The 13,329-nt window shown below is 48.2% G+C and overlaps 1 protein-coding gene across 1 annotated transcript; it reads right to left on the bottom strand.

Annotated features, from left to right (window-relative positions):
• Nucleotides 1–2,133: 2,133 nt before the first annotated feature.
• Nucleotides 2,134–11,479, bottom strand: LOC138419122 (myeloid cell surface antigen CD33-like). The gene is made up of 7 exons (XM_069551361.1): nucleotides 11,170–11,479; nucleotides 10,725–11,105; nucleotides 10,244–10,522; nucleotides 9,949–9,993; nucleotides 8,227–8,323; nucleotides 6,527–6,608; nucleotides 2,134–2,641 (listed from the first exon to the last, which is right to left on the bottom strand). Exons 1-7 carry the CDS (start codon nucleotides 11,204–11,206, stop codon nucleotides 2,471–2,473), a joined length of 1,092 nt encoding a protein of 363 aa, XP_069407462.1. The 5' UTR covers nucleotides 11,207–11,479; the 3' UTR covers nucleotides 2,134–2,470.
• Nucleotides 11,480–13,329: the final 1,850 nt, after the last annotated feature.

The raw sequence follows: 13,329 nt of genomic DNA, 5'->3' as shown, positions 1-13,329 counted from the left end.
TGAGCAAATGAATTTCTGCTGTTCAAACCTGCCAGCCGGTGGAACTGCCTTGAAGCAGCCATAGCGAGTGAACCCACGGGGTCTCCCGGAAGAATCAACCCTTTGGAGTGCTCAGCGTACACAGTGGCCAGGGGTCAGCCGGCAGGATGGGAGCCCTCTGAGGCTGGGAGGGGAAAAGGGAAGGAACGGTGTGGCAACCCCAGGAAACTTCTGCTTCTCCTCTCTGCCCTGGCTCTGATCCCAGCAGGCTCTTACTTCATCAGGCGGTGGTGACCTGGCCTCTGCTTGGGCTGTCCCTCTGATGGTTGAGCCAGTAGCTGCTCCTGTAGCCATCTGTCCAGCAGACTGTCCTGGGGGTGGGGTGGGAGTGGGGCTGACACTGGGGGAGCACCAGCTGGGTGGGGGAGGGGCTGCAGGGTCAGGCGTGGCCAGGGCTGACCCAACTGGGAGGATCGGGCTGTGGGAGCCCCTAGGAGGAGGCAGAGAGGAGGTACCTGGAGGATGGGACGGGTGTGCGCATCCCTGACAATATGGCAAAGACCCCTGACTGTCTCTCAGTCAGAAGTGAGAGGCGGTGGGTCTGAGTGGGTTGTGTTGTAGGGGCTGAAATGCCCTGACTCTGTATTGTTCCTCCATTCCTGGGGTCCTAAGCCCACTTGCCTTCTTCTTATCACTCTCCAGAATTCTCCTTGGTTGTCTCTTGCATCATTCTTAGGGTTTATAGTTGTGAACAGAGGGCAAAAGCTGGGAAAAGCAACAGGAACAGCTTGAAAAGCCTAAATATTTACTAAAGAAAGCTGAGCGCTGAAGAATTGATGCTTTTGAACTGTGGTGTTGGAGAAGACTCTTGAGAGTCCCTTGGACTACAAGGAGATCCAACTAGTCAAACCTAAAGGAAATCAGTCCTGAATATTCATTGGAAGGACTGATGCTGAAGCTGAAGCTCCAATACTTTGGCCACCTGATGCGAAGAGCTGACTCACTGAAAAAGACTCTGATGTTGGGAAAGATTGAAGGCAGGAGAAGGGGATGACAGAGGATGAGATGGTTGAATGGCATCAACAACTAGATGGACATGAGTTTGGGCAAGCATCTGGAGTTGGTGATGGACAGGGAAGCCTGGCATGCTGCAGACCATGGGGTCACAAAGAGTCAGACATGACTGAGCGACTGAACTGAACTGAAGCCCACTTGCCTTCTTCTTACCACCTTCCAGAATTCTCCTTGGTTGTCTCTTGCACCATTTGGGGGATTTATAGTTGTGAACAGAGGGCAGAAGCTGGGAAATGCAACAGGAACCATACAGCTTGAAAAGCTTAAATACTTACTATTTGTCCCTTTACCAAAAAGTCTCCTGACTGCTGACCTGGAATATCAGGTTGAGAAGCTTGCAAATTCTTCTGTTGGATTAAGGAGAGAGAACAATCTTTTGGTTATGGTCTGCTCTAAGCTTTAGGAAATTCTCTAAATGGCATTATTTGATTTTGCCTATAGCAGGAGTAGTAGGAGGTAGAGAGGATGGAAAAAGAAAATTCAGGAATGGAGAGAGATGATGCTGGAGGTCAAGTCAGGGAAGGGATCCAAGGGAGAGTTCTGAGTAAGAGAGAGGCTGACAAACATAGCCGATGTGGTAGCCAGGGACAGGACCAACCCAGCTCGGGGTGAAATGTGCAAACAAAATAATAATGTTGCCCACCATCAAGCCATCAGCCACAGCAGCCTGCCCTGCTGCTGTGCCCTGAAGAGAACTCAGGATGGAGAAAAACAGTACTTGCCCTAGATTATTAAAATGCATATTTAAGGAACAATTTCCAATGGACTCAGACTTTTGCATCCTCCCATACATACAAAAGCACTAAAATCATTACCTTGAGGTATCTGATTTTTGTGATTAGCAGTGATCTTTTGATGTTCAGTTACACATTTGTTTTCAGCAAAAACGCTTATATATCCTGGCTCCTCCCTTAGCTCTACAGAGCAGCTCCTTGGAGCTATCTGAAAGGCTGTCTCCCAGGCTATAGTCCTCAGTAAGATCCCCAAATAAAGCATAACTCACAACTTTCAGGTTGTGTGTGTTTTTGTGTGTGTGTCTGTTTTTTTTCAGTCAAAAGTCACAATGTATCAAGACTTCTGTTGCATATTTCATGCTTCCATTTAATCCTCACAACAGCCCTGTGAGGCTGGACTTCTTATGTTTGTTTCACCAAAGCAGGAAACCAAAGCATGGTGGATGGGGGTCAGGGTAGGTGGGTCACAAGATGCTACTTTCTTAGCAAATGAATGAGCATGGATGTGATCCCAGGTATCTGTGATTGCAAAGCCTAAGACATATAGCAAGAAACGTGCAGGCAGTAGTTCATGAACCCACTGCTGATGGGGATGTTAGGTCTCCAAGAATTAGCCTGTGGGTCCTCCTTCCTGCGGAAGATACGGACGTCCCGACGCTGAGGCTCATACTGCCTTCGGTGCCTCATTTGATCCTGATCTCTGCGTATTCCGAGTGAGGGCTCTCCCGAGGCTTCTCCCCGCGGAAGATGATGGAGGAATAATGCAACTCCTGCTCCAACTCCAAAGAGGGGGTGGCCCCTGCATAACTTCTGGGGTCAGAAGATTCCTCTGACTTGGACTCCTGCTGGTGATCCTGTGCAGAGAGCAAAGAAAGGGGTCACATCAAGGTAGTTTTGGGGATGAGAAGGCAGAGAGGGCCCATGAAGTGAATTTGACTCTGGGACAAGCACTTATTCATTCTTCCATTCTGTTATTAAACATTTCTCCAGGTTCTGTTTATGCAATCATACAACAGATATAAGGCTACAGATTGTTTTGCAACTCTACAGGACACTCACATAGACCTATGTAGAAAATAATATTATGTTACTGGCTCAGGGATTGAATCCACATCTGCCTCTCCGGCACTGTAGGCAGATTCTTTACCACTGAGCCACCTGGGAAGCCCTATGTGGAAAATATTATTATGTTACAGGGAAACTCTCAAAGAATGATAGGGACAGAATGAGGGACAGAACAGGTGATTAAACAGCTAATCCCACTATGGGGATTGTAAGTAGAAAAATATGGGAGACTCCTGTAAGTTAATGATTACTCGAGAAAACAGATTTCAGTTCAGTTCAGTCACTCAGTCATGTCCGACTCTGCAACCCCATGGACTGAAGCACACCAGGCCTCCCTGTCCATCACCAACTCTCGGAGATTACTCAAACTCATGTCCATTGAGTCAGTGATGCCATCCAACAATCTCATCCTCTGTTGTCCCCTTCTCCTCCCGCCTTCAATCTTTCCCAGCACCAAGGACTTTTCAAATGAGTCAGTTCTTCACATCAGGTGGCCAAAGTATTGGAGTTTCAGCTTCAGCATCAGTCCTTCCAATGAATATTCAGGACTGATTTCCTTTAGGATGGACTGGTTGGATCTCCTTGCAGTTCAAGGGACTCTCAAGAGTCTTCTCCAACAGCACAGTTCAAAAGCATCAATTCTTCAGCACTCAGCTTTCTCTATAGTCCAGCTCTCACATCCATACATGACTACTGGAAAAACCATAGTTTTGACTAGACGGACCTTTGTTGGCAAAGTAAAGTCTCTGCTTTTTAATATGCTGTCTAGGTTAGTCATAACTTTTCTTCCAAGCAGCAAGTGTCTTTTAATTTCATGGCTGCAGTCACAATCTGCAGTGATTTTGGAGCCCCCCAAAATAAAGTCTGACACTGTTTCCACTGTTTCCCCATCTGTTTCCCATGAAGTGATGGGACCAGATGCCATGATTTTAGTTTTCTGAATGTTGAGTTTTAAGCCAACTTTTTCACTGTCCTCTTTCACGTTCATCAAGAGGCTTTTGAGTTCCTCTTCACTTTCTGCCATAAGGGTGGTGTCATCTGCATATCTGAGGTTATTGATATTTCTCCTGGCAATCTTGATTCCAGCTTGTGCATCATCCAACCTGGTGTTTCTCATTATGTACTCTGCATATAGGTTAAATAAGCAGGGTGACAATATACAGCCTTGATGTACTCCTTTCTCTACTTGGAACCAGTCTATTGTTTCATGTCCAGTTCTAACTGCTGCTTCCTGACCTGCATACAGATTTCTCAAGAGGCAGGTCAGGTATTCCCATCTCTTTCAGAATTTTCCACAGTTTCTTGTGATCCACACAGTCAAAGGCTTTGGCATAGTCAATAAAACAGAAATAGATGTCTTTCTGGAACTTTCTAGTTTTTTCAATGATCCAAGGGATGTTGGCAATTTGGTCTCTGGTTCCTCTGCCTTTTCTAAATCCACCTTGAACATCTGAAGTTCACGGTTCACGTACTGTTGAAGCCTGGCTTGGAGAATTTTGAGCATTATTTTGCTAGTGTGTGAGATTAGTGCAATTGTGCAGTAGTTTGAACATCCTTTGGCATTGTCTTTCTTTGAGATAGGAATGAAAACTGACCTTTTCCAGTCCAGTAGCCACTGCTGAGTTTTCCAAATTTGCTGGCATATTGAGTGCAGCACTTTCACAGCATCATCTTTTAAGATTTAAAATAGCTCAACTGGAATTCCATCACCTCCACTAGCTTTGTTTGTAGTGATGCTTCCTAAGGCCCACTTGACTTCCCATTCCAAGATGTCTGGCTCTAGGTTGGTGATCACACCATCGTGATCATCTGAATTGTGAAGAGCTTTTTTGTACAGTTCTTCTTTATATTCTTGCCACCTCTTCTTAATATCTTCTGCTTCTGTTAGGTCTGTACCATTTCTGTCCTTTACTGTGCCCATCTTTGCATGAAATGTTCCCTTGGTATCTCATAATTTTCTTGAAGAGATCTTTAGACTTCCCCATTCTATTGTTTTCCTCTATTTCCTCACATTAATCACTGAGGAAGGCTTTCTTATCTCTCCTTGCTATTCTTTGGAATTCTACATTCAAATGGGTAATATGTTTCCTTTTCTCCTTTGCCTTTAGCTTCTCTTGTATTCACAGCTACTTGTAAAGCCTCCTCAGACAACCATTTTGTCTTTTTGCATTTCTTTTCCTTGGGGATGGTGTTGATCCCTGCCTTCTGTACAATGTCAGGAACCTCCATCCATAGTTCTTCAGGCACTCTGTCTATCAAATCTAATCCCTTGAATCTATTTGTCACTTCCACTGTATAATCATAAGGGATTTGATTTAGGTCGTACCTGAATGGTCTAGTGGTTTTCCCTACTTTCTTCAGTTTAAGTCTGAATTTGGCAATAAGGTGTTCATGGCCTGTGCCAGTCAGCTACCGGTCTTGTTTTTGCTGACTGTATAGAACTTCTCCATTTTGGGCTGCAAAGAATATAATCAGTCTGATTTTGATATTGACCATCTGGTGATGTCCATGTGTAGAGTCTTCTCTTGTGTTGCTGGAAGAGGGTGTTTGCTATGACCAATGCATTCTCTTGGCAAAACTCTATTAGCCTTTGCCCTGCTTCATTCTGTCCTCCAAGGTCAAATTTGCCTGTTACTACAGGTATTTCTTGACTTCCTATTTTTGCATTCCAGTCCCCTATAAAGAAAAGGACATCTTTTTGGGGTGTTAGTTCTATAAGGTCTTGTAGGTCTTCATAGAACCATTCAACTTCAGCTTCTTCAACATTACTGGTTGGGGCATAGGCTTGGATAAGTGTGATATTGAATGGTTTGCCTTGGAAATGAACAGAGATCATTCTGTCATTTTTGAGATTGCATCCAAGTACTGCATTTCAGACTCTTTTGTTGACTATGATGGCTACTCCATTTCTTCTAAGGGATTCTTGCCCGCAGTAGTAGATATAGTGGTCATCTGAGTTAAATTCACCCATTCCAGTGCATTTTAGTTCACTGATTCCTAAAATGTCCATGTTCACTCTTGCCATCTCCTGTTTGACCACTTCCAATTTGCCTTGATTTATGGACCTCACATTCCAGGTTCCTATGCAATATTGCTCTTTACAGCATCGGACCTTGCTTCTATCACCAGTCACATCCACAACTGGGAATTGTTTTTGCTTTGGCTCCGTCTCTTCATTCTTTCTGGAGTTATTTCTCCACTGATCTCCAGTAGCATATTGGGCACCCACTGACCTGGGGAGTTCATCTTTCAGTGTCCTATCTTTTTGCCTTTTCCTACTGTTCATGGGGTTCTCAAGGCAAGAATACTGAAGTGGATTGCCATTCCCTTCTCCTGCTTAACCACAAACCAAGCAGGCTTGCTTAGCAACAAAACCATGCAAAAGAAGCCCACAACCTGTCCCTCAAACAATAAAACAATGGTGTGATTGTGTGGTGTGGCATGAACCCTCCTCTTGGGAACTATAATAACTGTCTTTTCCATGGCCATCATCTCCTGATCTGTCGGCCTCACATATTTGAATAATAATGAATCCTACATTTTCAAACAAGCAAGAAGGGGAAGAGGAAGAGCTCATTTCTGGACATGCTGAAAGAAGCATGGCCATGGGCCACCCCACGCACTGGGGGGATACACAGGGCAGGCTGTGGTGCCAGGGTACCCGTGTCACTCACCAGGGAAGCTGGCTCTGCAGCAGAGTAGATGTCCTCCATGTCCACTGCGGTCTTGGCTACCTTCTTCCTGTAGATCTTCACTCTGATGAGACAGAGGGTTTGTGACACAGGGTCACTCTTTTGAGGCTGGAGTGAGTGCTTAATGCAGGTCAAGTGTAGGGCCAGACCAATAGATCCAAAGAAAACCATAATTCAAAAAGATGCATGCACCCCCATGTTCGTTGAAGCATTATTTAAAATAGCCAGGACATGGAAGCAACTTAAATGTGCCTTGACAAGAGGCATGGATAAAGAAGATGTGGTACCTGTATACTACGGACTATTGCATGCATGCCTGCTAAGTCACTTCAGTCGTGTCCAGCTATTTGCGACCCTATGGACTGTAGCCCGCCTGGCTCTTCTTCCATGGGATTCTCCAGGCAAGAATACTGGAGTGGGTTGCTGTGCCCTCCTCCAGGGGATCTTCCTGACCCAGGGATTGGATCCATGTATCTTACGTCTTCTGCATTGGAAAGTGGGTTCTTTACCACTAGCGCCACCTGGGAAGCCCTACACTTGAATATTACTGGCCATAAAAAAAGAATGAAATGCCATTTTGCAGCAACATGGATGGACCTAGAGATTATCACACTAAGTGAAGTAAGTCAGACCATTATCGGTTGCTCATTCATGTCTAACTTTTTGCAGCCCCTTGGATTGTAAATCACTAGGCTCCTCTGTCCATGGAATTCTCCAGGAAAGAATATTGGAGTGGGTTGCCATTTCCTTCTCCGGTGGATTTCCCTGACTCAAGGATTGAATCCAGGTCTCCTGCATTGTAGGCAGATTATTTACCATCTGAGCCACTAGGGAACCTGAAGTCAGACAGAGAAAGACAAATATCGTATGATATCACTTAAATGTGAAATCTTAAAAAAAAAAAAAAGGTACAAATGGACTTATTCACAGAACAGAAATAGAGTCACAGATGTAGAAAGCAAACTAACGGCTACCAGAGCAGAAACAGGGGGAGGAATAGGCTGTGAGATTGGGATTGACGTATACACACTGCTCTGCATAAAATGGGCTTCCCTGGTGGCTCACTGGTAAAGAATCTGCCTGCCAATGCAGGAGATGCAGCTTCGATCTTTGGGTTGGGAAGATCCCCTGCAGAAGGACATGGTAACCTGCTCCAGTGTTCTTGCCTGGAGAATCCCATGCACAGAGGAGCCTGGCGGGCTACAGTCCATGGGGCCCCAAGGGGTTGGATATGACTTAGAGACTGAGCACAAGCACGATGCATAAAATAGATAAGTAATAAGAACCTACTGTACAGGACAGGGAACTGTACTCAATACTCTGTAATGACTTATAAGGGAAAAGGATCTAAAAAAAGAGTGGATATATGTATATGCATAATGGATTTGCTTTGATGTATACCTGAAATTAACACAGCACTATAAACCAACTATACTCCAATAAAAATTTTAAAAGGGTAGAGTAAGTCCAGGAGCCTTTATCACAAAACTGTAACAAGGCCCCCCACCCCCACCCCACCAGGTCCTGAATGTCTAGGATCAGGGCTGGGAGCACCGTCACGCCTGGCTAGGTGGCTACTAGCTGGATTCTCATTACCCCTGCAACCCTGCCATTGCTCTGGGTCCTCGAAATCCCTCCAGGCCCCTCTTCTCCTCCACTGGCCCACACCCAGCCCAGCTCACATGAAGAAGATGAGGCCGAAGCAGAGAACAAGCAGCATGGTGACGCCAGCTCCCACGATGGCCCCCTCAGTCACTCCTGCCCCTGTCCCTGATTCCCCTGCAGACGAGAGAGACACTTGGAGAATTCCAACCTTGACTCCTCTCCTCAGCATGCAGAGGGGGTATCCCGCCCCTCACATGCAGGGTCCAGCCGCTCAGTTCCCCTTCCCCTCTCAGAACCTCAGCCTTTTGCAGAAGGGCACAGTCTAAGCGGCACTTGCCTCTCCAGCCCACACTCTTTCAACAAACCTCAGCTCTCCTTGGAGTCAGCTACTTCTCCATCCAAGGTCTCTATGTAACAGACCCCAGACCTGGCCACAGCAGAGCCCTGAGGCTCTGAGACCCATGGACATTCCAGGCAGACAGCGAGTCTTTGGGGGATGCTGAAAGGCCTTGCACCTCCTTCCTTCCAGGGAGGGTGTCTAAATCTGCTCTCCCGGCCTCTGTTGGCACTGTCAGTCAGAGTTCACAGTGGCGTTTTGAGCCTCCAGAAGGAAGTAGAAGAAGGAACCTTCTCAGACCTTCATATCAGATCCAGACAGTGCTCCTGGCCCTGCCTGGCCAAGCCTCCTGGGACCCCAACACTCAAGATGAGGTACATCTGGACATTACTTGTCAGTGATTGGATGGGCACTGCTGAGAGACTGCTGATGGGGCTCACTGTCCAGTTGTCCTGACCCGTGGGACTAGAGCAACGAGGGGAGCACTGGGCTCCAGAGAGGGGTCAGCATGAAGGCTGGGGTAGGGGGTGGTGCTGACAGTCAAAAAATGGCCCAAAGTAACACTGGGAGGGCAATGAAACCACTCTGAGTGACACTCTAATGGTGGGTACATGTCATTACATCTTTGTGCAAACCCATGAAATGTACCCCAGGTGGTACAATGGTAAAGAATCAGCCTACCCATGCAGAAGACACAACAGACGCAGATTCCATCCCTGGATCAGGAAGAGCCCCTGAGGTAGGAAATGGCAACCCACTCCAGTATCCTCACCTGGAAAATTCTATGGCCAGAAGGGCCTGGGCAGCTGCAGTCCAGGGGGTGGCAAAGTGCTAGACATGACTGAGCATACACGCACACATGAGACGTGCAATGCCAAGAGTGAACTCTAACATCAGTCATGGACTTTGGTTGAAAAGGATGTGTCAGTGGAAGTTCACTGTAACATGTACCCTAGGAGCGGGGGGACGTTGGTGAGGGAGAGGCTGTGTGTGTGTAAGAAAGTGCAGGAAGGGCAGGGGAAGTCTCTTTATCTTCTGATCAGTTCTGTTGTGAACCTCAATGTGTTCCTCAAAATAAAGTCTAATTCATAAAAAAAAAAAAAAAAGCCCGCCAAGGACTTCAGTGATTGGTGAAGGATAAAGAGCGTGTTTAGTCTCAATCTGTTCCTCAAGATAGAGTCTAATTTTAAAAAATGCCAGCCGAAGACTTCAGTGATTGGTGAAGGGCAAAGAGCGTGTTTAGAATGGGCGGGGAGGAGGATGTGGGTCACTTGGCAAGACCAGAATTGGAGGATATTGGGGACGAGACCTAATGGGGGCTTCTGTTTCAACGTAGGACCCCACTCAGGCCCCATGATTTGAATGTGGGCACACCATGTGAAAGTGCAGCTCTGAGCCAAGCTGGCAGAGACCCCACTCCAATCAATGCCCCACGGGGGAGGGGGAGGGGACTCCTTCCTACCTGTGCCATCCCCTGCGCAGATATTGCTTCGGTTCCGTGAAGCACCTAGGACAGGAAGAAGGCATTTCCCTCCTCAGTTGAGAGGAAGGGGTGGGGAATGGAGTGAGGCAAGTGTAGACATCCCCTCCCCCTCCCACACAAACCCAGAAGCCACAAAAATCCAGGAGGGATAGGCTTTATGACCCTCTAGCCCCCTCCTCAGCAGGGCCTCCAGGACAAGACACCTCGCATCCCCAGCCCGGCCCCACTGCCAGCACACCCTCAGGCCCCTCCGGCATCCTCACCCCCCACTCACAGGTGACATTGAGCAGGATGGTCCGCTCTGCCATCGCCCCGCTTGTGAGCAGCTTCACCTGACAGGTGAGCCTGGTGCCGTGGTCCTGGGGCCGTGGGGTGAGGGTGAGCACCGATGAGAAGGGGGTCCTGGGGCCCAGGGAGCTGGGGGCAGCTGACGTCCAGGAGAAGATGGGGGGCATGGCCCGCTCACAGGCCCAGGGCACAGAGCAGGTCAGGTTCCCCGGGCGGCCGGGCTCCAGGGCCCCCGGGCTGAGGACGAGGGGCTGGTGGGTGAGGGCTGGTGAGAGGAGGGGGCAGATGGGAGGTCAGGAGGAGGCATTGAGGTGTGGCCCCCCAGAGAAGCTTCAGGCTTCAGTCCAGCCCCTCCCCCTGAGCCCCCACCTGCTCTACCCTCAGTGCCTCCCAGGAGGGGCCCCCACCAGCCCTGCCCTGGGACCCCCATGACCCCCACTCTGGCCTCTCCCAGATCCACTGCTTACCTGTCACATTCAAGAAGAACAGTTCAGACCTGTAACTCCATTTCATAGTTCCTCTTTCCACACGAAAGAAGTAGGAACCTCTGTCTTTCTTCCTGGCTTCTCTGATCTCCAGGGAGCAGTTTTTGTTCCTGGGGTCCCCGAGGAGGTGGAATCTGCCCTGGGTCTCCTTCTGAACTTCACGATCTAATTTGTTTGTGGCCACGGGGGCATCCATGGATACCTCGGCCCCTTCCCGGAACCAGTAGCCGAGAGCTTGGTCAGAGTCTCTCCAGCCTTCCTTGGGATAGTAGAAGGAGCAGGGCACGCGGACACACAAGCCCTTCTGCACCGACACGGCCCGCGGCACGTCCAGATGGTATCTCGGATCCTGAACCAGGGACCCTGCGAGGAATCGAGGATCAGCCGAGCCCCCGCCCCGCCGACCCCCGCCCCGCCGTCCACTCACCCGCCCATAGCAGCGTCGGCAGCAGCAGCGGCAGCATGTCTGAGCAGGAGGGTGTCTGGGCGTCCAGTGTGTGAAAAGAGAAGGGAAGGGAGAGGGAGGTAGGGCTGCGGGGAGACGGCGAGGGGAGCTGGGGAGGAGCAAGAGACTCTGTTCACAGAAGAGGAACTTCAGAGCCGGAGCTCCTCCCCCTCCACACACAGCGGACAGGACACCCCTGGGCCCAGAGACCCCGGAGACCTGCCCAGAGAGGAGCAGACAAGCAGGGGACCCCTGTCCTGACCCCATCTGGGGCTCCTCCCTCCAGCACAAGAACTCGGACCTGTGAGGACACCGAGGGCTGGGACTCAGGCGCCCTCCTAAGGTTCTCCCATCCGAGCTCCACTGTCTACACCAGGGCTCTGCTCAACTCCTCTCTTGACCTGGAGAGTCACAGCCTCACCGAGACCCTCCGGTCGTCATTCCTGCGAGATGCAGGGCTCTTTACGGTCTGTGGGAGCGTCTGGAGCAGAAGACGAGAATGGGCTCCTGGGTGGAGTGAAGGCAGCCGCCAGCCACACATTCACACATCCCCCCAGCAGTGAGCGTCTCTGGGTGGTGACCTGGAGGCCACAAGGGATACGACTCACCTGGTCCCGGCCGGCCAGATGCCCCCCGCCCGGGGCCCTCACTTCCTCCCCCAACACACAGCACTGCCGGGTCTAGAGCTCTGTCGCTGGTGACAGGGCCATGTGTCCTGGCAGCATTCTGGGGTTTTCTAGAATTAGTGTCCTGGCAGCATTCTGGGGGTTTTCTGGAATTATGACATGGAATTTTTTAAAGAAAAAAACCTACTATGCTGATTCACAAACTTTCAATGGCATTTTCAGAATAAAACTGTATAGCATCTTGCTTCATGTAAAACAAAAAGGGCAAACACATGTTCTGTGAGTCAGTGCAGACAAAACTTCTTTTAAATGTGCCCCAAAGGATTTATTTTTCAATTTAATCTAGTTTTTATTTTGTATTAGAATATAGTTAACTTACAAGACTTTGTTAGTTTCAGTTGTACAGCAACACGATTTATTTATACACATACATATATCCATTCTTGTTTAGCTTTTTTTCCATATAGGTTATTACAGAATATTGAGTAGAATTCCTTCTGCTATACATTAAGTCCTCATTGATTATCTATTTTATATATAGTAGTATGTATATGAGGCTTCCCTGGTGGCTCCGTCAGTAAAGAGACTACCTGCAATGCAGGAGACCTGGCTTCCATCCCTGGGTCTGAAAGATCCCCTGGAGGAGGGCATGGCAACCTACTCCAGTATTCTTGCCTGGAGAATCCCATGGACAGGGAAGCCTGGAGGACCATCGTCCATAGGGTCACACAGAGTCAGACACCAAACTCCTAAGTTAGACCCAAACCCCTAATTTATCCCTCTCCCCACCCGCTTTCCCCTTTGGTAACCATAAATTTGTTTTCTATGTCTGTGAGTCTGTGTCTGTCTTGGGAATACATTCATTTCTATTATTTTTTAGGTTCTACGTATAAGTGATTTATATAATGTTTGTCTTTGACTTACTTTGATGTGATAATCTCTGGACCCATCCATGTTGCCGCAAATGGCATTATTTTCATTTTAGTAATATTTCTGAGTAATATTCCATTATATACATAGACCATTATCTTTTTTATCCCTTTATCTATTGATAGACACTTAGATTGCTTCCACTTCTTGGCTATTGTGAACAGTGTTGCTATGAACATGGGGCTGCATGTATCTTTTTGAATTGGGCATTGGATAAATGCCCAGCAGTGGGATTGCTGGATCATATGGTGACTCTATTTTTGTTTTTTAAGGAACCTCCGTTGTGTTCTCCATAGTGGCTGCACTAGTTTACATTCCCATTAACAGTGTAGGAAGGCTCCCTTTTCTCCACACCTTCTCCAGCATTTACCACTTGTAGACTTTTTGATGAGTCTGATCGGTGGCCATTGAACCTCACTGCGGTTTTCATTTGCATTTTCATGAAGATCTTTTTCAAATGAAAGTTCAATCATATGACTGCTCTCCTCAAAGACTTCTGGAAACTGCCTTGGCCTGAAGCCCTCCCAAAGTCTGTACCGCCTCGGGGTCTGTAGCATGCCCCCAGCTTCTCCGAACGTCCCCTTGC

The sequence above is a fragment of the Ovis canadensis genome, chromosome 14 (genome assembly GCF_042477335.2).
Source record: "Ovis canadensis isolate MfBH-ARS-UI-01 breed Bighorn chromosome 14, ARS-UI_OviCan_v2, whole genome shotgun sequence".
Classification (NCBI taxonomy): Eukaryota; Metazoa; Chordata; class Mammalia; order Artiodactyla; family Bovidae; genus Ovis; species Ovis canadensis.
This window is presented reverse-complemented; position numbering and strand designations above follow the sequence as displayed.